Below are 26,614 nucleotides of genomic sequence, written 5' to 3'. Positions count from 1 at the left end.
ATTAGTATCTATTTTTATTTTTGAAATTTACCAGTAGCTGCTGCATTTCCCACCCTGGGCTTATACTCGAGTCAATAAGTTTTCCCAGTTTTTTGTGGCAAAATTAGGGAGCTAACCGCCAGAAACAGCAGGAGAGGGTGTGCTATCGACGGGCGGGAAAAAAGCCCATCCCAACATGCTGAGAAGGGGGGAGCTAACTGCTCAAGTTAGGCAGTGCTGAAACTGGGGCCTAAATTTATAACTGAGGCCCAGGAGTCAGGGGATGGCGGCGTGGAGGCCCAGACTGCCTGTCAGGTAACCCAGAGTGAAGGGTAACCCAGAATGCAGGGGGAACAGGCCCCCTATAGATCAAATGCCTATATCTAAAAGGAAAGCCCCTGTACTAGAGACTCTGAGTAAAAGATAGGAGAAAAAGAAGGCCCTTCTAACTACAAACCCTCTAACAATAAACAACTAGGGGGATGGGGGGCAGTAAAACTCATACATCTTCTTCTGTCAACTACCTCCATCTTTACATTATCTTCATCCTTCTGCTCTTTTCTTCTTCTTTATCTTCTTCTTTGTCCGGACCTTCTCCCCTGACACATCTGGGCTCCTGACAGAGAAAGAAGAAAGGGAGTTGTACCTCTCCATCCAGACTTTCATCGAACGTCCGAGCCTCTTGGGACTGTGGGATGTCCATGCCTCCTGAAACCGACAGACTCTGGTGGGAGAGTGGGTAGGAGACAGGGGCCAGGACCAATGTTCGGATCACCTAAACACTCTTCTGTGTTAGGGGTTAGGGTCCTGCCGGCTAGACATATGAGGATACATGGTGGTAGTACACGCCGTACTCATAGTCTCTACGTGGGAGTACAGTTTTGACTGTTCACACTGTATCCCTTCAGTGGTAAGGGTAGAAGATCCATCTGAAAAGAAACAACGAGCACTGAGGTACATATGGGTCTAGTAAAAGACCTGTGTTCACCTCCTACTGACACTAAGCTAAACTGAAAATGTGGCGCCCTTTGTCTTTGCAGCCACAAAATGATCAAATATGTACTATTTTATATGTGTTTTGTAAATGATGGGAGTTATGCTTTCTCTGCTGGAGACAAATGCACACACAATTTTACCCCACTCCCTTACTTGCCTGAAACTTAGAGCTTTGCAGAGATACCCTAACTGGGAGGGGAGAAGTTTTAGCTGGTGTGGGAAGAAAGACAGTGTGTAGAAAAATGGAGAATGTTCTTTCTCCAGGAACAATGCTGAGAAGGATCAGGGCTTCAGCCCCTAGGCCATCTATGCTTCTAGAGTCAGATGGTAAGCTGAGAGGCTGCATGGTTTACACAACCAGCAGTGGAATGTCTTCTCCCAGGAAAACTACAGCAACAGAGAATCAGTGAGGGATTGTGCCAAAACAAACACATGCTTCACATAGGATTCAAGCTGCATGTTGCCGGGGCAGAAAACTGTGAGTACTGGTAGTACTGGAAGTTTCAGACTCTAGGAAACCTTTGTCCCTGAAAGGATTAGAACAGCAGGAAGTTTACACTGAACCACAGCATAGAGGGATAACTCCCACCGTGCAGAGCAGACTGTAAACCTGTTGAAAGAGTTGTATTTTATCCTCTGAACTACATCTGAACTTCAGTAAATGATAAAGTGACTTTCCTTGTCTCCTGCCTTGTTACTCTGTGCCATTTACTTCTATCACTATCTTTGGGGGCCAGCCCTAGTTGGAGGGGGTTAAACACCTGCACTGCCATCATCATCTACCCCCCCCCCAGGAATCATCTGCAGTTCTGACTATTTTACAGTCGAACACTCCAACTGGCGTCACAAACTCTTTTTTTAATTTTTTTTCTTTCGCTTTCCTTTTTATTTTTATTTTATTTTTAACCCCTATTTCACTGTCCCTGGAGCACAGGCACCGGGCACGGCTGCCACCCCCGTGACCCACTGAATCCAACGCTGCCCGGCGACCTGGGTACCCCGCTCTAGGTGACACAAATATTCTAATGCCGGTCGGTGGGGTGTACACTGCGGAGGAGGAGCTAACTTTGTTTGTGCATAGTGTCAGCCTCCTAGTGGAAGCAGCATACATCCATGGTTTCCTGTGTCCCCCAATGAAGTGACAGAGAAATATGTTTACTATTTCTTAGGATCACCTATCACTTTATTCACCCTGACAACTCTGGTAATTTGGTATTTGAATTCTGCATGGTTTGGAAAGTGTTAGTGTACAACCACATGAGACATTCACTAACAACCATCATTTGAAATACTGAAGCAAAACGCATATTGAAGTGCTAAGTTCTTATGCTGATACAGCTTTGAACCCTACTTACATGCTCCAATTAAGCAGAGCCCATCATGTTCTTTTCAGTGACGTATAGAAATATACGGTTCCCATAATTATAACATGGCGATATATGCACAGTACCTGCTTTTATCCTCACAATATCTAAATATGGCCTCCTTAGTAATGAGTCTGTTGGTTCTCCTCATTTCCTGCAGTACAGCAGTCATCCAATCCTCCACACGACCTTCAGCGGCTATAGCCTGGCGGAATGCCATCACCTCTCCCTCAGCTGAGATCATGCCTGTTGCCAACATTTCACCATTGTCTCCATCTTGGAATCTCAGCGATGCAACGTTATCATACATCTGCAACAAAGTAGGTGTTCAGGTATGTATAATGTTTAGTCTAAATGTAGGAGAATATATGTGACAAAGTAGCAAGTATCTGTGAAGTTTAAATGAAATGGTGCAATTTTTAAAAATTAAAAAAAAATATCTGAATATAGTGAACTGCATTTGTATTCAGCCCCCAGTAGATGGATACCCCTAAATGAAATCCTGAGTGATCAATTACCTTCACATATTTAGTTTATTGCAGGGGAGGACCTACCGCCCGTGTATTGAATGGGGGCCCCGGGGGAGAGGGGGCCCCTCCAGCCTCCAGCACCGCATGCAGGGGCGCAGCTATAATGATTTAAGTTGAGCCAGCTGCTCAAGCGGCAGTCAGCAGGGGGGTCGCGGCATTATGCGCTCCTCTACCAGCAGCACCTACAATTTAGCCTCTTCTGCACACTGGTGCTGCGGTCGTACAAGAGGCTTGTTGTAATTGACGAAGTCACAGGAGGGAAGGAGTCAGGGCCCCCTGATCATGTGACCCGACTCCTCCCCTCTTGTGACCTCATCACAGGTCCTGTGCACAGCCCTAGCCCTTGTTTTACGCAGGACTCTGCTGTGCTGGTTGTCATCGTGCTGGATGAGGGAAAGTAAGTTTATGTGTGGGGTCAGGGGAGTTTACAGGGTGGATGTAGCAGAGCTGTGTGTGTACGAGGTGTACGGAACGGAGCCGTGTGTGCGAGGTGTAAGGAGCAGAGCTGTGTGTGTACAAGGTGTACGGAGTGGAGCCGTGTGTGTGTACAAGGTGTACGGAGCGGAGCCGTGTGTGTGTGTGTGTGTGTGAGGTGTACGGAGCGGAGACGTGTGTGTGTGAGGTGTACGGAGCGGAGCCGCGTGTGTGTGAGGTGTACGGAGCGGAGCCATGTGTGTGTGTGTGTGAGGTGTACGGAGCGGAGCCGTGTGTGTACGAGGTGCATGGAGCCGAGCCGCGCGTGTACGATGTGTATGGAGCTGAGCCGTGTGTGTACGGAGCAGAGCTGTGTGTGTATGGAGCAGAGCCTCACGTGTGCGAGGTGTACGGAGCGGAGCCGTGCATGTGTACAAGGTGTACGGAGCAGAGCCGCACGTGTACGAGGTGTACGGAGCAGAGCCGCTCGTGTACGAGATGTACGGAGCAGAGCCGCACGTGTACGAGGTGTACGGAGCAGAGCCGCACGTGTACAAGGTGTACGGAGCAGAGCCGTACGTGTACGAGGTGTACGGAGCAGAGCCGCACGTGTACGAGGTGTACGGAGCAGAGCCGCACGTGTACGAGGTGTACGGAGCAGAGCCGCACGTGTACAAGGTGTACGGAGCGGAGCCGCACGTGTACATGGTGTACGGAGTGGAGCCGCACGTGTACGAGGTGTACAGGGCAGAGCCGCACATGTACGAGGTGTATGGAGCAGAGCCGCACATATATGAGGTGTATGGAGCAGAGCCGCAAGTGTACGAGATGTACGGAGCAGAGCCGCACGTGTACGAGGTGTACGGAGCAGAGCCGCACGTGTACGAGGTGTACGGAGCAGAGATGTGTACGGAGCGGAGCTGTGTTTGTGTACGAGGTGTACGGAGTGGAGCCGTGTGTGTACGGAGCGGAGCCACGTGTGTGCGAGGTGTACGGAGTGGAACTGCGTGTGTACAAGGTGTATGGAGCAAAGCCGCAAGTGTACAAGGTTTACGGAGCGGAGCCAGGTGTGTACAAGGTTTACGGAGCGTGGCCACGTGTGTACAAGGTGTACGGAGCAGAGCCGCATGTGTACGAGTTTTACGGAGTGGAGCCATGTGTGTACTGAGTGGAGCCGTGTGTGTGCGAGATGTACAGAGCGGAGCCGTGTGTGTACGAGGCATAAAAAGCGGAACCGTGTGTGTATGTGGTGTGTGGAGCCATACGTGTACAAGGTGTATGGTGGGGAGCATTCATACCTCCCAGCGGGACAGTCCCGATTTTGAGAGAGAGTCTGCCTCACTCTCACTGCCCCGGCTGGGAGCTTACATTTCCCGCGGACACAGGAGTACATAGCGGAGCCCCGAGGAGCACTTTAGAATTCGCACGTGAAGTTCCACCGGAAGTGACGTGCTGGAAGCTGACCGGAAATGAGGTAATTTCGGGAGGAGATTGTGACGGAACCATGGAGGCACTTCAGGGAATGCTTCAGATCCATCATCGTGTCCTCCTTCAACACTGCGTCCTTTGACAGATTGTGTTCTTGATGCTACATGCTATGGTGAAGACTCTTACTATATATATATATATATATATATATATATATATATATATATATATATATGCGAAAGCTGATAAGTTAAAGCCAGGGATCATTATACTACAGGCCTAAAACCCCATTCTGCCTCCATACAGCAGGATTACAGCCAACATTTGCAGACTGGTGAGTGATAACACTGCTTCTTTGCATTGTAATTCATTCTATGCTGTTTATAAATATACAGTCATATGTAAAAGTTTGGGCACCCCTATTAATGTTAACCTTTTTTCTTTATAACAATTTTGTTTTTTTCAACAGGTATTTCAGTTTCATATATCTAATAACTGATGAACTCAGTTATATTTCTGGATTCAAATGAGGTTTATTGTACTAACAGAAAATGTGCAATCTGCATTTAAACAAAATTTGACTGGTGCAAAAGTATGGGCACCCTTATCATTTTCTTGATTTGAACACTCCTAACTACTTTTTACTGACTTCCTGAAGCACTAAATTGGTTTTGTAACCTCATTGAGCTTTGAACTTCATAGCCAGGTGTATCAAATCATGAGAAAAGGTATTTAAAGTGGCCACTTGCAAGTAGTTCTCCTATTTGATTCTCCTATGAAGAGTGGCATCATGGGCTCCTCAAAACAACTCTCAAATGATCTGAAAACAAAGATTATTCAACATAGCTTTTCAGGGGAAGGATACAAAAAGTTGTCTCAGAGATTTAACCAGTCAGTTTCCACTGTGAGGAACATAGTAAGGAAATGGAAGAACACAGGTACAGTTCTTGTTAAGCCCAGAAGTGGCAGGCCAAGAAAAATATCAGAAAGGCAGAGAAGAAGAATGGTGAGAACAGTCAAGGACAATCCACAGACCACCTCCAAAGACCTGCAGCATCATCTTGCTGCAGATGGTGTCACTGTGCATCGGTCAACAATACAGCGCACTTTGCACAAGGAGAAGCTGTATGGGAGAGTGATGCGAAAGAAGCTGTTTCTGCAAGCACGCCACAAACAGAGTCGCCTGAGGTATGCAAAAGCACATTTGGACAAGCCAGTTACATTTTGGAAGAAGGTCCTGTGAACTGATGAAACAAAGATTGAGTTGTTTGGTCATACAAAAAGGCATTATGCATGCGCTGTATTGTTGACCGATGCACAGTGACACCATCTGCAGCAAGATGATGCTGCAGGTCTTTGGAGGTGGTCTGTGGATTGTCCTTGACTGTTCTCACCATTCTTCTTCTCTGCCTTTCTGATATTTTTCTTGGCCTGCCACTTCTGGGCTTAACAAGAACTGTACCTGTGTTCTTCCATTTCCTTACTATGTTCCTCACAGTGGAAACTGACTGGTTAAATCTCTGAGACAACTTTTTGTATCCTTCCCCTGAAATGCTATGTTGAATAATCTTTGTTTTCAGATCATTTGAGAGTTGTTTTGAGGAGCCCATGATGCCACTCTTCATAGGAGAATCAAATAGGAGAACTACTTGCAAGTGGCCACTTTAAATACCTTTTCTCATGATTTGATACACCTGGCTATGAAGTTCAAAGCTCAATGAGGTTACAAAACCAATTTAGTGCTTCAGGAAGTCAGTAAAAAGTAGTTAGGAGTGTTCAAATCAAGAAAATGATAAGGGTGCCCATACTTTTGCACCAGTCAAATTTTGTTTAAATGCAGATTGCACATTTTCTGTTAGTACAATAAACCTCATTTGAATCCAGAAATATAACTGAGTCCATCAGTTATTAGATATATGAAACTGAAATACCTGTTGCAAAAAACAAAATTGTTATAAAGAAAAAAGGTTAACATTAATAGGGGTGCCCAAACTTTTACATATGACTGTATTACCTGAAGAGCCTGGCATTGCCCAGGCATAGTAACTAGCGGTGGTTAGTTATAACAAATTATAATGATTATCCTCCATCCCATAGTCCCGTGCTCATAGAACCTATATGTTTACTTAAAGGGAACCTGTCACCCCCCGCAGGCGTTTTTAAGTAAAAGAGCCACCTTGTGCAGCACTAATGCTGCATATTGTCAAGGTGGCTCTTTTATTTAGGGTACCTTGCACCGCAGAAATAATCGTTTTTAAAATTGGTCAGACATACCTGATATTTGTCAGGGGGGCAGGTGTTTCCCTATCTGACAGAGACGCCTCACATCCATCACTCATGTATGCCTGCATTGTGTCTCTGCCTCCAAATCTTTATTTTCAAATTATGGCGCCTGCGCTGTACTATGTCTTCTTGGTTACCGTCGCCCGTCCTCTGTCATGACGTCGGCGGCCAGAGATCCGGCCAGTCGCTTACGGTTTATTCACACTGCGGGGCAGAAATCTTGGGCATGTGCAGCAGTTATCTGCGCCCTAGATTCCCATTATTTTACTTAAAAACGCCTGCAGGGGGGGGGTGACAGGTTCCCTTTAAATTTGTTGCAGTATTGAGGGGAGGGCCCAGGAAGATTTCTTGCACAGGGGCCCTCTGCAGTCTGTGTCCGCCCCTGGTCTAGAGTCCACCTGTGTGTAACTTATTCTCAGTATAACTACAGCTGTTTTGTGAAGAAGGCCTCAGAGGTTCATTTAAGAGCATTTGACAGCATCATGAAAACCAAGGGACACATCAGACAGGTTATGACTACAGTTGTGGAGAAGAGTAAAGTAGGGTTTGGTTGTAAAAGTAGCCTAAGCACTGAACATCTCATGGAGCACTGTTCAGTCACCCAAAAATGGATAGTAGGACACAACTGCAAACTTACCAAGACATAACTATACTGACATTCCAAGCAAGGAGAGCACTAATTAGAAAAGCAGCCAAGAGGCCCATGGTCACTCTGGAGTAGTTGAGGAGATGCACAGCTCAGGTGGGAGAATCTGTCCACAGGACAGCTATTAGTCATATACTCCAGAAATCTAGCCTTGATGGAACAGTGGCAAGAAGAAAGACATTTTCGAAAGAAAGTTTTAACCCCTTTCTGACATCTGACGTACTATCCCGTCCATGGTACCTGGGTCCCTATGATCGGGGACGGGATAGTGCGTCATCGTGATCAGCGGCGCTCCCGGGGGAGGCGCAGCTGATTGCGGCCGGGTGTCAGCTGATTATCACAGCTGACACCCGGCACTATGTGTCAGGGGCATTCACAGACCGCCCCCGGCACGGTAACCCCTGGAACACTGCGATCAAACTTGATCGCAGTGTACCGGGGGTTTAGAGAAGCATCGGCAGGGAGGGGGCTCCCTCCGTGCTTCCCTGAGACCCCCAGCGCAGCGAGATGTGCTGCGCTGCTCTGGGGGCCTCCTTCCCTGCAGGTCCCCAGATCCAATATGGCCGAGGGGGCCTTCGGGGGCCTGCAGGGAGGCGGCTTCCTCACTGCCTGCAGAGCACAGGCATGAGGAAGCCTTGTGCAGCGCCTGTCAGATCGCTGATCTGTCACAGCACTGTGTGACGTGTCAGATCAGCGATGCAAAAATAATTATTTTTTATATAAAATTGATTTTATTGTATAAAAGCGCCAAAACATAAAAAAGACATAAATGAGGTATCGCTGTAATCGTACCAACCCGAAGAATAAAACCGCTTAATCAATTTAACCACACGCGGAACAGTGTAAACGCACCCCCCAAAAGAAATTCATGAAATGCTGGTTTTTGTTCATTCTGCGTCCCAAAAATCAGAATAAAAAGCGATCAAAAATGTCACATGCCCGAAAATGGTACCAATAAAAACGTCAACTCATCCCGCAAAAATAAGACCTCACATGACTCGGTGGGTCAAAATACGGAAAAATTATAGCTCTCAAAATGTGGTGATGCAAAAACTATATTTACAATCAAAAGCTTCTTTTAGCGTGTGACAGCTGCCAAACATAAAAAACCACCATAAATAGTAAATCAAACCCTCCTTTATCACCCCCTTAGTTAGGGAAAAATAATAAGGCTGTGTGCACACGCTGCGGATTTTGCTGCGGTTCCGCAGCGGTTTTGGCCGCTGCGGACCCGCAGCAGTTTTTGCTGCGGTGTACAGTACAATGATTCCCTATGGGAATCAAAAACCGCAGTGCAGACGGTGCGGAATTTTCCGCGCGGATTATCTGCGGTTTTCAATCCGCAGAAAGAATTGACATGTCAATTCTTTCTGCGGATTCTCCTGCGGTTTGCCATCTCCTCCATTGAGGAGATGAAAAACCGCAGGGCAAAACCGCAGAGCAATCCGCAGGTAAAACCGCAGGTCTTTTGACCTGCGGTTTCACCTGCGGATTGTACAAAATCCGCGCGGATGAATCCGCACCTTTTCCGCAGCGTGTGCACACAGCCTTAAATGAAAACAAATGTATTTATTTCCATTTTCCCGCTAGGATTAGGGCTAGGGTTAGGGCTGAGATTAGGGTTAGGGGTTTGTTGGTGTTAGGGTTGGAGTTAGAATTGGGGGGATTCCACTGTTTAGGCACATCAGGTGCTCTCCCAACGCAACATGGCGTCTGATCTCAATTCCAGCCAATTCTGAGTTGAAAAAGTCAAACGATGCTCCTTCCTTTCTGAGCTCTGCCATGCGCCCAAACAGTGTTTTACCCCCACATATGGGGTATCAGCCTACTCAGGACAAATTGCAAAACAACTTTTGGGGTCCAATTTCTCCTGTTACACTTAGGAAAGTAAAAAATTGGGGGCAAAAATATCATTTTTGTGGAAAAAAAATATGAATTTTTTTATTTTCACGCCTGGGCGTTATAAACTTCTGTGAAGCACTGCGGGGGTTCAAAGTGCTCAACACACATCTAGATAAGTTCCTTGGGGGGGTCAAGTTTCCAAAATGGGGTCACTTGTGGGGGTTTCAACAGTTTAGGCACATCAGAGGCTCTCCAAATGCGACATGACACCCGCAGACCATTCCATCAAAATCTGCATTCCAAAACGTCACTACTTCCCTTTCAAGCCCCGACGTGTGCCAATACAGTAGTTTTATCTCACATATGGGATATCAGCGTACTCAAGACAAATTGGACAACAACTTTTGGGGTCCAATTTCTCCTGTTACCCTTAGGAAAATAAAAAAATTGGGGACTAAAAGATCATGTTTGTGGAAAAAATATGATTTTGTTCTTTTCACGCCCGGTCGTTATAAAGTTCTGTGAAGCACTGGGGGGTTCAAAGTGCTCACCACACATCTAGATAAGTTCCATGGGGGGTCTAGTTTCCAAAATGGTGTAATTTGTGGGGGGGTTTCCACTGTTTAGGCACATCAGGGGCTTTCAAAATGCGGCATGGCGTCCGATCCCAATTCCAGCCAAAAAAATTAAATGGTGCTGCTTCCCTTTTGAGCTCTGCCATGCGCTCAAATAGTGGTTTACCCCCACATGTGGGGTATCAGCGTACTCATGATAAATTGCACAATAACTTTTTGGGTCCTGTTACCCTTGGAAAAATAACCAACCGTGACATGGCGTCCGATCTGAATTCCAGCCAATTTTGCATTGAAATAGTCAAACGGCACTCCTTCCCTTCTGAGCTCTGCCATGCGCTGAAACAGTGGTTTCCCCCCCACATGTCAGGTATCAGCGTACTCAGGACAAATTGCACAATAACTTTTGCAGTCAAAATTTCTCCTACTACCCTTGGTAAAATAAAAAAAATTGGACCTGAAGTAATTTTTTTGTTAAAAAAAGTTAAATGTTCATTTTTTTTAAACATTCAAAAAATTCCTGTGAAGCACCTGAAGGGTTAATAAACTTATTGAATGTGGTTTTGAGCACCTTGAGGGGTGCAGTTTTTAGAATGGTATCACGTTTGGGTATTTTCTATCATATAGACCCCTGAAAGTGACTTCAAATGTGATGTGGTCCGTAAAAATAAAATGGTGTTGCAAAAATGAGAAATCGCTGGTCAACTTTTAACCATTTTAACTTCCTAACAAAAAAAAATTTTGGTTCCAAAATTGTGCTGATGTAAAGTAAACATGTGGGAAATGTTATTTATTAAGTTTTTTGTGTGCCATATCTCTGTGATATAAGGGCATAAAAATTCAAAGTTGGAAAATTGCAAAATTTTCAAAATTTTTGCCACATTTCCATTTTTTTCACAAATAAATGCAAGTTATATGAATGAAATTTTACCACTAACATGAAGTACAATATGTCACGAGAAAACAATGTCAGAATCACCGGGATCAATGGAAGCGTTCCAGAGTTATTACCTCATAAAGGGACAGTGGTCAGAATTGTAAAAATTGGCCTGGTCATGAACGTGCAAACCACCCTTGGGAGTAAAGGGGTTAAGAAGTCCTTTTGCAGTTTGAAAAAAAGCCATATAGGGGAGAGTTTTAAGAAGTCATTTTGCAGTTGGAAAAAAGCCATATAGGGGACACAGTTAACATGTGGAAGTGTCACGCACAGTCACCACTCACGGGCAAGCCGTGAGACAGGGTAGTCAGGAGGTCCGAGGTCAGATACCGGGAGGGCTTGTAGTACAGAGGGGTAAGTCAAAGACGTGAACTGGAAACAGTCCAGATTCAAATGCCAGGAGGGTATGTCAAAACCAGGGAGTACAACAAACAAATAGTCAGAGGCCAAGTCCAGGGTCAGATACGAGAAGTCAGAGAGCATCCAAACCAGATGGGACAATCCACAAGAATTGTCAAAACAGGTCGAAAATCATAAACAAGATCAGAAGTCAGACACAGAGTAAGCACACAAATCTAAAGCAAAGCTATAACTGACAATCTGCTGCTAGCAGCAAGCCAGATAAACACCTAGCAAATCATTTGAGGATGGGAGGCACCCGGAGAAATGCCTGCAGAATACACCAGATCAAGCAGCAGGGCTGTCAATCAAAATGGTAACAGCCCAGCATATCCCAGGATTAAAATTGGATGACTGAACTGTTACTCACAAAACCAACAGTCCAGTAAACTCCAGACTCAATAGGCCGGCGGCCTGTCACTCACAGCATCCCTAGACCACAGTCAGTTCTGAAAACATGACAAGAAGATGTTAAAGAGAAATTAATATTCACTGCTCTCCATGCCCATAATTCTTCCCACCTCTATGCACTGAAGCAGGTGCTGAGAGGTGGAAGGGACTATGGGTGTGGAACCAGTGAATATTAATTTCTTTTCAATATCAGGCACACTGTTAGCTGGGCTGGTCAATCACGACTATATGCGTGTGGAGCAGTGAATATTAATTTCTCTTAAATAGCGGACTTACTAGCAGCAGCCACCAGCTTCCTGCACCACCTGCTGGTCGATCGCATGTGCCCGCTATTAAATAGAATGAATATTCACTGCTCCCCATCCCCATGGTAGTGTAGAGCAGTGAATATTCATTCTCTGTAGTAGCGGGCACACGTGATCATCCAGCAGGAAGCCGGCAGCTTTGGCTAACAGTGTGCCTGCTAGTAAAGAGAAATGAAAACTCACTGCTTCACACGCCCATAGTCCCGGGTGTAGGGAGAAGGGATTATTCCGCCAGCTGTCCTCGGAAATCAGCTGCCGGCATCAGAGGGAGCGCAGGGTAGATAAGCAGAACAGATTTTTTTTTTTTAATGCTTTTCTGATGAGGGCCATGCATATCAGGATAGCGATGAGGTGGCCATGTATACCAGGATAGGGATGAGGGGGCCATGCATACCAGGAAGGGTATGACGGGACCATGCTTACCAGAATGGGGATGAGGGGATCATGTATACCAGGAAGGGGATGAGGGGACCATGCTTACCAGAATGGGGATGAGGGGATCATGTATACCAGAATGGGGATGAGGGGACCTTGTATAGCTGGATTAGTGACATTTATATTTACACCAGGATGGGGAATATTAGTACAGAATTGACCACATTTTTTAAAATCAATTTTTTATGTTATTTGCCTTCTCTAAAACCTAGGTGTGTCCGGTGCATCTTATAGTCCGAAAAATACGGTAACATGTCAGAAGAGAGAGAAATGGTGTCCCTAAGCCCCCCATGGTTCCTTAGTACAGGATCGGTCATCCCCCAGCGCTCCTCCTCCTCTTCATGATGCAAAATGGTGGGCGCATGGGCAGTGTACCCGCCGAGATCTGCTGGCCAGAACCCAGCAACTACAGGAATTTTTCCTATTGCTTCCTAACTTTAGATCACTGTGATAGCATCTATCACAGTAATCAAAATCCTAATAATTAGTAAACAGGACAGCAGTTGGGCTGTGCCTCACTGTGCACTCCCTTGATCATCCCCTCCCCAGTGTCATAAGTCAGCTTATAACATTTTTAATTTTGCTATTTTATGATTTTTATATCTTTCATTTTTTCCTGTAAGGGTTAGGCTAGGTTTAGGGTTAGTTGTATAAACAGGCCTCAATACAAATGCACTAACAGGGTGCAGCGGACCCAAGTAAAATGGCAACTGCACAGGTGCAATAATACCTAATGAAACAGCCAGCCTACAATCAGGGATTGGCCGTGTGGCACACCAGTGCAAAAAAATAATCCGTATGTGGCAGTGTTCACACAGGGAATGCAGAGCATATGAGCAACTGTGGCCTCTGTTCACACGGGATGCATTATAGTTAGCACTGGGCAGCCCCCCTATATGGTGTTACTAAGAGGCTGTGAACCATATGCTCTGCATTCCCTGTGTGAACACTGCCACATACGGATTATTTTTCTGCACTGGTGTACCACACAGCCAATCCCTGATTGTAGGCTGGCAGTTTCATTAGGTATTATTGCACCTGTGCAGTTGCCATTTTACTTGGGTCCGCTGCACCCTGTGAGTGCATTTGTATTGAGGCCTGTTTATACAAGTAAGCATCTCTGCCTGTTTTGTTTTTTTCTCAAATATTGGAGGATTCTTTCCTCTTTCTGTGGTTTTCATGTTAGAGTAGGACTGGCAAGTGTAAGGAACTTTGACGTTAGTTTGCCAGCTTACGTATTATGGCCATAATATTAACCAATACCTTACATATATTGATAGGTTTAGGGTTAGGCTTTTTTTTCCAAAAGATACATAAAAAATGATGACGATATATTCAATATGACAATCTAATGTTATCAAATTCTGTGTCATAACTGTGGTTCAAAATCCTCACTATGCCCCTAGATAAAATCCTTGAGGTGTGTAGTTTCCAAAATGGGGTCACTTGTGGGGGGTTTCTGCTGTTTAGGCACCTTAGAGGCTCCGCAAATGTGACATGGTGCCCACAGTCTCTTTCAGCAATATTTGTGTTCCAAAATACAAATATTGCTCCTTCCGGGGGGCGTGGCTATGCCGTGAGCAGGAGAGGACGCTGGCTAGGAGAGCTCCTCATCATCCTGCTGGATCCTGGACTTAGGACCTCTTTCTAGTGGCTTACTGGGCGCTGGCTGGACCCCTTTGGACGTCGGGATCCCCTGGGTACCCCGCGGCAAGTCGTGAGGAAATTTCTGAGAGCGGGCGGTGGGGGAGACAGGAGCGGGTGGCTAGATCCCCCACGAGGCGGCGGCCATCTTGGATGCGCAGCTCAGCTACTGAGAGCTGCATCGTCGGCTTACACTGCTGCACCGCCGCCGGGCAGTGAAGATACAGGCTGGAAATCTTGAGGGGGCATGCGGTGAGTGCCCTGAAATAGTGGGCCCTGCGTGGTATCCCTCTTCTATTTATTGCTCACTGCGCCGGCTGGCGCTATTAATAAGGGAGGCTCTGTACACCCTCCCCCACTGCAGCTGTCTCTGTGGGGCCTCTTCTCCCTCCCCTGGCTACAAGGAACTGTGCTAAGTGAGGCTGGTTGCCATTCTCATAATCCCTGTGGCATCCCTCTGCAGCCTGAATTACAATAAACTATTACCAGCCCTGCTGTGACCCCTATCCGTGGTGGGTGATATCCGGACCACACGTCTTCAGCTGTTTTATTAGACCGCACTGCAGATAACCATGAGCCGACGTAAAGGATCAGGAGCCGCGGAAAAACTGAAGGAGTTTGTCAGACCTGACCCCGCTGAAAGTGCACGACATAATAGGAGCACTTCCGCTCAAGTTCAGCGTAAAAATCGCCCCTCTGGGGGTGAAGATGAGGCAGAACAGGAGAAGTTGACCCTTAAACAGGCATCTGAGCAGTTGATGCAAGCTATTTCTTTGACCAGGACATCCCTGACGGAGAAAATTGAGGATGTTTACACGGAGGTGGGGAGACTTCGTCAGGATATGCAGGCCATGAAGGGATGCATTACGGAGGTGGAGACGAGGGTGTCCAAGGTGGAAGATACCATTACACCTATGGAGGCTAAATTAACGAAGGTGGCGGGCTACATGAATGCTTGGAAGCAGAAGGCGGATGATTTAGAAAACAGAATGCGCCGGAATAATATCCGTATAGTTGGTCTGCCTGAGCGCTCGGAAGGTCAGCATCCTGAGCAGTTTCTGGAGGATTGGCTTAAGACCTCCCTGGGAGATGAATTCTCCTCAATGTTCGCTGTTGAAAGAGCCCACAGGGTCCCTACAAGACCCCTGCCTCCGGGGGCCCCGACTCGGCCTTTCCTGGCACGCTTGCTCAATTGTAAGGACAGAGATACCATTCTGAGTCTTGCATGACTGAAGAGTCCTATTAAGTTCAACAATGCTGTCGTTTCCATCTTTCCGGACTTTTCCATGGAATTGCAGAAGCAGCGGGCACAATTCATCGAGGTCAAGAAACTGCTCAGGGACAGTAACATTGTATACTCGATGATATATCCGGCCCGACTTCGGGTTGATCATGAAGGTTCCTCCATATTTTTCACAGATCCGGCGGAGGCGAATGAGTGGCTGCGGACCCATAGGGGATCCCCTGCGAAGGAATCCTAATGTAGCGGCTGTTACTTTGGATCCTTTCAATCAAGGTCTAATTGGAGCTCTCTCGGCGAATTCCCAGATATCAACAATACCGGACGCTGTGCTCAGTGATGGTATCCCCTGGTTTAATTTTTGATGGGGGCGAGAGACTGTGCTCCTATGTTACTAGGTTCCTGTTTTGTTTTTTCTTTTTCAAAAGTTTTAGTTTTTATAGCTGTTTAGGTAAATGCCGCAGCCGACGCCAATTTTGCTATAGGTGGGATCTCTGCACTTGGTTCGAGCACTATTATGCATCATATCCGAATGGACGGGAATGGGTTCTGAGTTGATTTGTATGACTTGGAATGTAAGAGGCATAAAAACCCCTCGAAAAAAATTAAGGTGTTCTTACAAATTAGACACTACCGTCCTCATATTGTGGCTCTGGTGGAGACGCATCTAACCAGAGATACGGTTCGGTGGGTACAGAAACCGTGGGTGCAATGGTTTATACATGCTTTTCACACCAGCTATTCAAGGGGGGGTTTCACTGTTAATTCATAAAGATGTTCGGTGGGAAGCCAGGGAGGCCCGGAAAGACCCTGAGGGACGATTTGTGTTTGTGCATGCGCTGATTAACTCTCAGAAATATGTTATTCTTTGTATTTATAATCCCCCTCCGGCCAATTTATCAATTATTCAGAAGGCATTGAGCTTTGCTTTGAATTACCCAGATGCACATGTCATTTGTACGGGAGATTCTAACTTGGTTATGAACAGCCATCTTGATAGATTGAAATTAGATGATGGAGTACAGGGTGGCGTCCCCCCCCGGGCACATCCCAACTGTCACAATTCATGGCGGGTAGTGGGTGGCTGGATCTTTGGAAAGTGCGCCATCCAGAGACAAGGGAGTATACTTGCCATTCCTCCACTAAACGCTCTCTGTCTCGAATAGACTCCATTTTTCAGTCCAGCAGTCTGGCGGCGTGGGTGGATGATATTAAACATGGAAGTAGAGGGATTTTGGATCATAGCCCAGTTATTCTTAAGCTTAAATACGGGCCATCGGCTAATAGGATAACATGAAAACTGAATCCTTTTTGGCTGAAGTTGATAACATCCCCTGATAGAACGATAGATCAGTTACGTTGCTTCGTCTCGTCCCACCCTGAACCCCGAAATATTAATGTATTTTGGGATGCTCTTAAAGCCTATTTACGGGGTTGTTTATTCTCTACGATCTCTTACATTAAACGGGTGACATCGGAGGAGGATGGCGAGATGGAGCGACGTCTGAAAGATTCAGAGGCAGCCTATATATCTGATCAAACTAACAGTAATAGGGTGGAATGGCTGACTGCTCAAAGGTTATATGCTCAATATACTGACACCAAGACGAAACGTAGATTATTTTTTGCCCGGCAGTCTTATTTTGAGATGGGGAATCAGGCAAGCAAATTTTTGGCTTACTTAGTACGACAGCATAATGCGACTAACACAATTCTACAGATTCGTGATTCGGGTGGTACTTTGGTTTCCTCAACTGAGGAGATACTGAAATGCTTTTCTGACTATTATGGTTCACTATACAATTCTAAGACTGATGTGGATGGCCCGGAGTGTCTAAATTATTTGTCAGAAAGGGAGTTTCCTGCACTAAGTCCTTCCCAACAGGCCTTTATGGATGCTGAGTTTACTCTGGAGGAAGTAGAGGATGCCATAAAAGACATGGCCTCCGGGAAGGCCCCTGGGCCGGATGGATTTCCTGTGGAATTATATAGGAAATACCAGGATATACTGGCGCCCCTTTTGCTGACAGTGTTTCGTGGGATTTGGGAGGGGGGATGCATGCCAGAGTCCTTTTATAAGGCCAACATCATAGTTCTTAAAAAGGAGGGGAAGGACCCTTTAGATTGTGGATCTTATAGGCCTATATCACTAGTAAATGTGGATTATAAAATTTTTACAAAAATTTTGGCCAAAAGAGTGAATTCAGTCATATTAGATCTTGTACACTCTGACCTAACGGGTTTTATGCCGGGCAAGAGCACCTCCATTAATATCAGATGAGTCCAGTCAGTGGTCCAATATAGTTCTCTGGTAACAGATAATGAATGGGCATCGGCATCGCTGGATGCGGCCAAGGACTTTGAGACTCTCTTGAATGGCCTTTTCTCAGCGCCTGTTTGCAGAGGTATGGATTTGGTGATAGATTCCAAAAATGGGTCAGTGTTTTATACATGAAGCCCAAAGCCCGGGTCATCGTAAATAACTCCATATCTGAATCATTTTCACTGCATAGGGGAACTCGTCAGGGGTGTCCCCTTTCCCCGGCCCTTTTTGCTCTTGCTATTGAGGCACTGGCAATTCGTATAAGATCTTCCCCTAATATTGCTGGTATAGAAATAGCAGGTCGGACGGACACCATAGGCCTATATGCTGACGATATGGTGATATTTATGGACAAAGCGGAGGAGACTCTGATGGGAGTCATCACTACTATAAATAAATTAAGTAAATATTCTGGCCTATATATAAATTGGGAGAAATCTGCTTTGATGCCTCTTTCCCATGCTCCAATGCCACGACTTGAGACTCTCTCCTTACTCCCCATTGTAACCAGTTTTAAATATTTGGGTGTTCATATTTCTCAGGGTAGTAAATTTGATTTGCAACTCAATATACAACCATTGCTGGAGATGGTCAAAGGTAAATTTGCGATCTGGGGTAAACTTCCACTGTCTATAGCCGGATGTATTAATTTAATTAAAATGATTTTGCTTCCCAAGCTTTGTTACTTTCTTCAACATAGTGCGGAAGTGGTGCCCAAATCCTTTTTTGCTAATCTGAATTCCCAAACCACATCCTTTATTTGGGGGAAAACCAGGCCTAAACTTAAACTAACCACTCTACAGAGGCTCAAGAGGGGAGGGGGGGCAGCGTTACCCGATTTCTTTTTATATTATTTGGCTGGACAGGCCAAGGCCATAAGTACATGGATGCCTGGAGGTCATCTCCCAAATTCTGAGAGTCATCTACTTCATGCTGCATGGATTAGTTGCCCACTGGGTTTTTTGAAAATGAGGAAAATAAATGTCTTGAGACTGTTACCTCTGCTTCGTCTGGCACGATCTATATGGAGACAGATTAAGGGGGTGGTTAGATTTGGGGATATTATAGCTGAAATGCCCCTATGGAATAATGACTACCTCCCGATGCTACTTGAACATCCATCCGCCGAGTTTTGGGCTCAGTATAGTATCTCTACGATAGGTGATCTATATGATCATGGAACTTTAGTGTCCTTTGATCAATTACAAGTTAATCGCAATGTCCCGAGATCCCAGTTTTCCCGTTATTTACAACTAAGGTCAGCTTTTCAATTGCACATGAGATGTATAGGTATAGATAATGCCATTTCGTCTCTACCTTTGATAGGGATCCTCAAATCACAGGGCCCTCAAGGCCTCATCTCCTCTCTATATACATATATGTTGTCAGTATGGACAGAATGTGCCTTAGATTCCATTAAGAAGAAATGGGAGGGGCTCATCCCAGATACACAGGGTGAAGAATGGGAAGAAATCCTGGAGTCACCTATCTGGGTATCTCCGTCGGCCAACAACAGGATGATACAATTGTATATTATTAATCAATCATATTTGACTCCAATTCGACTCTTTAAGATGGGCCGATACCCATCATCGGAATGTTTGAGATGTCACTCAATAGATGCAGACTTTATCCATATGATCTGGTGCTGTCCTGTTGTTGCGCAATACTGGAGGAAGGTGACATCATTATTAACATCTTTGGTACAAGCCCCTGTTCCCCTTGAACCACTGATCTGTCTTTTTGGAGTGTGGGATGAGGAGGCATGGGGTTATTATGTTGGGATTTTTCTACGGGAGACACGGAAGGTACTAGCATTACGGTGGATGGGGAATTCACCTCCTTCTCTTGGGTCCTGGATCACTTTGGTAAATTTGATCATCCCATATGAACGAACGCTGTATAAAAATAGAGGATTCCCGGGTAAATTCGAAAAGATTTGGGAGAGGTGGAACTCCTCTCACCTCACTTTGCAGAGCAGAGCTGTCGCACAGTAAACAGCTCGTTATGTGGAAGTAGGCTGCGGAATAGTTTATGTTTTTGTAGACGTAGGTATGGTTTAGAAGCTAGGCAGATTTCATTATTGGCACAATGACACAACGCTATTGTGATTCAATTGGTACTATGTTTTGCTTTATTTATATACAACTGATGCACACATTATGCTTCACATTTTCATGTTATCTGAGCATATGTATATTTTGTATCAAGCTTAACATCATATACTAAATGTGTGTATTATATAACTGCTTATGGTTTAATAAACGAATTAAAAATATATATATATTGCTCCTTCCGCTCTGAGCCCTGCCATCTATCCAAACAGAAATTTTTGACTACATGTGGGTTATCGCCGCGCTTATAAGAAAGTGGGTAACCAACTGTGGTGTAAACTTTTGGAGGTAACCTCTTTCAAAAGTGAAAAAAAATGGGGCTAATGAAACATTTTAGAGGATTGTTTTCCTTCCACTTTGCATTAATTCCTGTGTAGCACCTGAAGGGTTAAAAAAAAATTCAGCATTTGAGAGGTGTGATTTTAAAACGGTATCACTTTTTGGGAATTTCCAATATATAGGCCAGACAAAGTCCATTTACATCTGAATATGTTCCTAAAGAAACGGGTTTTGTAAATTTGCTGAAAAAATTAGAAATTGCTGCTAAACTTTTAACCCCTCTAACATCCTAACAAAATAAAAGGACGTTTGACAAATGATGCAGATGTAAGGTAGATATATGGGAAATGTTATTTAATAATTATTTTATACAGCATGACTAACTAGTTTAAGGATACAAAGATTGCAAGTTTGAAAATTGCGATTTTTTTTTCATCATTTTTTTGTCAAAATTGTGATGCTTTCACAAATTAAACAAGTCATATCGAACAATATTTACCACTATCATGAATTACAAAATGTCACGAAAAACAAACCCTGAATCAGTGGGATCCGTTGAAGCGTTCCAGTGATTACCACTTAAAGTGACAGTGGCCAGATTTCTATAATTTGGCCTGACCATTAGGGTCAAAATTAGTTTGGTCATTCAGAAGTTAAGTTTGTGGGTGTAAAGTGAAAAAATATGGAAAAATATTTTCAAGGCACTGTATGTTTCATAGCTCTGTTACATGTTTATTTGAAAAGAGTCCCACAATTTGTCCTAGTAATTGATACACATTTGCATAAACAGATAGTAACATATAACTGAAGCGTATATATTAATTGTAGGCTAATTCCACAGCATTTCAGTCTATTAGCGATCATGTCAAATAGCAATGTAATAAGAAACGCTGTGTGTTTGCAGGGTAATATTATAATATCACAGTAATAAAGTAAATAATAAATGATAGTAATAGTAAATGATATTAGACAGTGAAAAGAAGTCACCTTGATAATGTGCTCCTGAACACAAGTGGGATCACTGCTACCCAGGATACTGAGCAGCTCGTCATCTGATATGAAGAAGAATCGAGGAAAAGCATTCCTCTTGGAGTCCAAGTAATCATTTAGGCTCTTTTGACATTTCTCAAGACCCTCACTTAGGTTTTGTAAGTCAAACAATCGATTTGCAGCCTGGCAGCAACGCTTTATTACTGGATCCTTCACAGTATCTGACATTATCTGAAAGATTACATAAAGACATTGTAACAGACGGAGGTTAAACCTCTTAAAAAAATAGAAAAATTATTACTTTAATTATTATTATTATTATTATTATTATTATTATTAATAATAATAATCCAATGATTATTTTACCTAGACTTACCCTTTTAAATATTTTATCAATATTGTCAAATTTTTTCGCCTCATCTGGCAGCTGTGACCTGATATCACCTCCAATAAAAATACTCTCCAAATACATCCATTTTCGTTGAACTACCATCCATACCTGTAAACCAGACAAATAATATTGATTATCATTTTACAAAAAATGTACAAGGGTTTTAATTAAAAATAAATAATAATTCTGCACTTACTGCAATGACTTCTCCAATGAGAGAAAGCGTTTTTTCCCACTGTTGTACTGTATTGAGGAAAGGACCAACAAAGCGACTTCCAGAAATACTCTGTAGGTTCATAGCATTATCATCAAGTATTTGTAGGAAATCATCAACAGACCCCAATATGCTACCACGGTCTTGAGTGCCCTTTATATACCTCTGAACAGTAAATTTCATATTTTCCCAAGTATCTATAATTTCTTTAACACCCTAAATAAACAAAGAGGAAAACAAAATGTGCAGTTAATTACATATCAAATGACTTAAAAGGAACCGGTCACCATATAAATGCAGTACAATCGAATGGCATCACGTAATACAATGTTGACTGATACATCGTTTTGTTAAAAAGATTTATTATATCTGTGTTTTACTCATTTAATCCTTTGATCTTTCTGGGCTTTTCGGTCCAGTGGGTGATCTTATCAGTGACTGGCAGCTTCCTTTGAATAAGTGTACCTATAGAAATAGCTGTCAACCACTGGTAGGACCGCCCACTGGACCAAAAATCCCAGAAAGAGAAGTGAACTAACCCCTTAACGACCTAGGTCCATCAAAAGTCATCTGCCTGCTTTTGATGCAGGCTCGCAGGCTAAGCCTTCATGTTTCCCAAAAGATAATGACGGCAGTATTCAGTTATCAACTGCCTCTAACAGCCGCGGGTAGAGCTGAGCTCCAAACGCAGCTGTTACACTGTCAACTGCTGCTGTCAATCTGTGACAACGGCATCAACAGCACACCGGCAGGAGGGAGCTCTGTGCTATCTCCTCTTCCGGGATGATGATGTGTTGCCATGACAGCCAGTGGTGTGCTGAAAACCCCTGTGTCTGTCATCATGGTACTTCTGTTAAAAACAGCCCATGACTGGGGTTCATAGGAGACTGTGATTTCTGCTATACATAGTAGTGCTGTGGCATTGCTGTATATAGCACAAGCGATCAAATGATCGCAGGTTCAAATTCAATAAAGAGACTAATAAATACTGTGAAATGTAAAAAAAAAAATGTTTTTTAAAAAAATAAATAAAAGTTCAAATCACCTACATTTTCGCCCAATAAAATTACAACTGAATATCTCACTCATTTGTCTGTTTTATATCCATCAATTTATCATTTACTAATGTTTCCCACCATGTAATTCTTACCTTTTCTATGCTAAGCTCTTTAACTGCTGACGCTACAATGTCACTGATGACATCAGCATACTTGTGTAATTCCATGGCAAACATGTTCTCCAGGGTGAAAGTGTCAGGATTCATTTCAAAACTTGTCCCTGTTTTGGTCATCAGATCCTTCCAATGTCTGAAAATATGAAATGCAATAAAGCTATATCATGAACTCATGCAGACAAACAAGGGCTCGTGCAGAAATTCGGGCTATGCTCTTTGACTGGACCAAGATCCACAGACGTCTGGAAGAGCCCAAAGTACTCATTCAGTTGTCACTTTTTCTCATATGAGTTTGATCTTTGGTTTTCACGGATAGAGTGGTCAGCATAAAATCACACAAATTCTAGTGTATGGGTATGGCCACGTTCAGTATTTGGACAGTATTTTACCACAGTATTTGTAAGCCAAAACCACGAGTGGAACAGTCAGAGGAAAAGTATAATAGAAACACGTCACCACTTCTGGATTTATCACCCATTTCAGATTTTGGCTTACAAATACTGAGGTAAAATACTGATCAAATACTGAACGTGTGAATGTGGCCTAAGTGAAAAAGTACGACAACACTCAGATGCCATCTGTCTGCTGTCCGTTTTTCATTGACTGTTAGGAGAAGCTTGAGAATCCTCTATCAGTTAATTTTTGATTTGACAAAAACTGATTAAACTCTGACCAAACTCTGATGGTTAAAACAGACACGATAATTAACCTGTGAAGAAATTGATCAAAAACACTTAGGAAATTAGGACTTTTTTTGCGTAAGACAAAAATCACTGATGTTTGAATGAGCTCTAAGTAAAGCTTTAACACCAAACTAACCTGCAGCTAAATATCTAAAAAGAAAATACATTTATTTCTACCAATTGAAATACTTGCATCACATACAGTGGGTACGGAAAGTATTCAGACCCCTTAAAATTTTTATCTCTTTGTTTCTTTGTTTCATTGCAGCCATTTGGTAAATTCAAAAAAGTTCATTTTTTTCTCATTAATGTACACTCTGCACCCCATCTTTACCGAAAAAAAAACAGAAATGTAGAAATTTTTGCAAATTTATTAAAAAAGAAAAACTGAAATATCACATGGTCATAAGTATTCAGACCCTTTGCTGAGACACTCATTTTTAAGTCACGTGATGTCCATTTCCTTGAAATCCTCGTTGAGATGGTTCTACTTCTTTATTAGAGTCCAGCTGTGTTTAATTACTAATAGGACTTGATTTTTAAAGGCACACACCTGTCTATATAAGACCTCACAGCTCACAGTGCATATCAGACCAAATGAGAATCATGAGGTCAAAGGAACTGGCCAAAGAGCTCAGAGACAGAATTGTGGCAAGGCACAGATCTAACCAAGGTTACAAAATAATTTCTGCAGTACTCAAGGTTCCTAAGAGCACAGTGGCCTCCATAATCCTTAAATGGAAGACGTTTGGGACCACCAGAAGTCTTCCTAGACCTGGCCGTCCAGCCAAACTGAGCAATCATGGGAGAAGAGCCTTGGTGAGAGAGGTAAAGAAGAACCCCAAGATCACTGTGGCTGAGCTCCACTGATGAAGTAGGGAGATAGGAGAAAGTTACACAAAGTTTATGGCAGAGTGGCCCAACGCAAAACTCTCCTCAGTGCAAGCCATATGTAAGCCCGAATAGAGTTTGCTAACAAACACATGAAAGACTCCCAGACTATAAGAAATAAGATTCTCTGGTCTGATGAGACAAAGATAGAACTTTTTGGTGACAATTCTAAGCGGTATGTGTGGAGAAAACCAGGCATTGCTCATGGTGGTGGCAGAATCATGCTATGGGGGTGTTTTTCAGCAGCAGGGAAAGGATGACTGGTTGCAATTGAAGGAAACCTGAATGCGGCCAAGTACAGAGATATCCTGGATGAAAACCTCTTTCAGAGTACTCTGGACCTCAGACTTGGCATAAGGTTCACCTTCCAACAAGACAATGACCCTAAGCACACAACTAAAATAACAAAGAAGTGGCTTCAGAACAACTCTGTGACCACTCTTGACTGGCCTAGCCAGAGCCCTGACATAAACCCAATTGACCATCTCTGGAGAGAACTGAAAATGGCTGTCCACCAACGTTCACCATTCAATCTTACGGAACTGGAGACGATCTGCAAGGAAGAATGGCAGAGAAACCTCAAAGCAAGGTGTAAAAACTTGTTGCATCATTCCCAAGAAGACTCATGGCTGTACTAGCTCAAAAGGGTGCTTCTACTCAATACTGAGCAACGGGTCTGAATACTTATGACCATGTGATATTTCAGTTTGTCTTTTTTAATAAAATTGCAAAAATTTCTACATTTCTGTTTTATTTTCAGTCAATGAGGTGCAGCGTGTACATTAATTAGAAAAAATGAACTTTTTGAATTTAGCAAATGGCTGCAATGAAGCAAAGTGAAAAATTTAAACGGGTCTGAATACTTTCCGTACCCACTGTATATTGCAATTTGCCTTCCAGAAACTAAACATACTCATGCTTCACCTTCTGAATTTCATATGATTTTATTATATACCAGAATAACATCTGCATTAACAACCTACAATACTCAAAAAAGATCCATACCTATCTCTCAAAGCTTCATTCTTGAGATCAAGGAGTAAAGGAATTGAGTCTTTGAACTCTTTCATTTTAGACTCAAGGTAAAAAGCCACTGGCAGACTGCGTATTTCTTTGGAAAGTTTTCTAAAAGTTTTGAGAAATCCATCAATTCCATCTTGGAGAATCTGAACATTTAAATTTGCCCACAGAGTTTGAGACCATTCTTCTTTGGCAAGCTAAAAAAATAAACACTTACAATTGTTATAACAGTACAGAAATGATAAGGATTATACAAAAATAATATGTAGACCAATAAATATTATTTGCAAACAATCTTTTTCTGTCGTAAATTATAAATTCATATAACACAAAAATGCAGGTCTAGAATAAGGCCTCAGAATATGTCAGAGCCATAAACTCAGGGTCAGAGGCATATCTAGGAGGGACCGGGAGCAGCTGGAAGGAGACCATTGGGCTGACTGATGCGACGGTTCGAGGTGCCTCCGCAGAGGCTGCATTTTGCCTCCCCCCAGATTGGGAGTCTGCCATTCTCTAAGCCAGCTGTCAAGCTCAGAGAAGTTGCAATGCGCTGGCTCCCAGCGATCAATTGTGCTAGTGCAGTTGAAGCCCTGACAGTGGTCAGGGCAACGTCAGCAGCATGTTCAGGTCCTGTGATCATACTGCTGACGTCATTCGACGATGCTGTAGATGTGCAAACAACATAGGTAGTGCTCAAGTGGAGCTGAAGACACTAAAGATTTAGTGTAATGTGGGGGGTTGAGAAAGATTTGAGGACACAGTTTGGGGAGCAAGGAAGGAATGGGTGCAAACACAATATGGGGAGAGGGAGAAATTTGAAGACACTGAATAAGGAGCAAGGGGAGAAGAGGTGGTGCATGTATAAGGAATACTATGGATAGATGGGTGCAGACACAGTATGGTGAGTGGGGAGATTGGTGCAGACACAGAATAGTAAGGTTGGGTGCGGACACAGTATGGGAAGCAAAGGGGGGAATGTATACAGACATTATATGGGGAGCGAAGGAGGGGATGGGTGCAGACAGTATGGTGAGTGAGGGAATGGGTGCAGAGACAGCATGAGGAGCGAGGGGGCAAAGTATGTGAATACAGTATCAGTAGCGAGAGAGG

General features: G+C 43.7%; 1 protein-coding gene across 1 annotated transcript in view; it reads right to left on the bottom strand.

Moving 5' to 3' along the window:
* The window catches only part of DNAH10 (dynein axonemal heavy chain 10), a 309,396-nt gene that overhangs the window by 147,005 nt on the left and 135,777 nt on the right, over window positions 1-26,614 (bottom strand). Inside the window, exons 25-30 of the mRNA XM_073586115.1 lie at window positions 25,490-25,701; window positions 22,887-23,043; window positions 21,719-21,952; window positions 21,508-21,630; window positions 21,129-21,362; window positions 2,426-2,649 (exon numbers count right to left, since the gene is read on the bottom strand). Coding sequence (XP_073442216.1) covers window positions 2,426-2,649; window positions 21,129-21,362; window positions 21,508-21,630; window positions 21,719-21,952; window positions 22,887-23,043; window positions 25,490-25,701 — 1,184 coding nt within the window. The remainder of the gene's footprint in view (window positions 1-2,425; window positions 2,650-21,128; window positions 21,363-21,507; window positions 21,631-21,718; window positions 21,953-22,886; window positions 23,044-25,489; window positions 25,702-26,614) is intronic.

The sequence above is a fragment of the Dendrobates tinctorius genome, unplaced genomic scaffold, assembly GCF_039654945.1.
Source record: "Dendrobates tinctorius isolate UK_male_01 unplaced genomic scaffold, ASM3965494v1 ptg000090l, whole genome shotgun sequence".
Taxonomy (NCBI): domain Eukaryota; kingdom Metazoa; phylum Chordata; class Amphibia; order Anura; family Dendrobatidae; genus Dendrobates; species Dendrobates tinctorius.
Note: the sequence above shows the minus strand (reverse complement) of the source record. Positions and strands in the feature narration are given on the sequence as shown.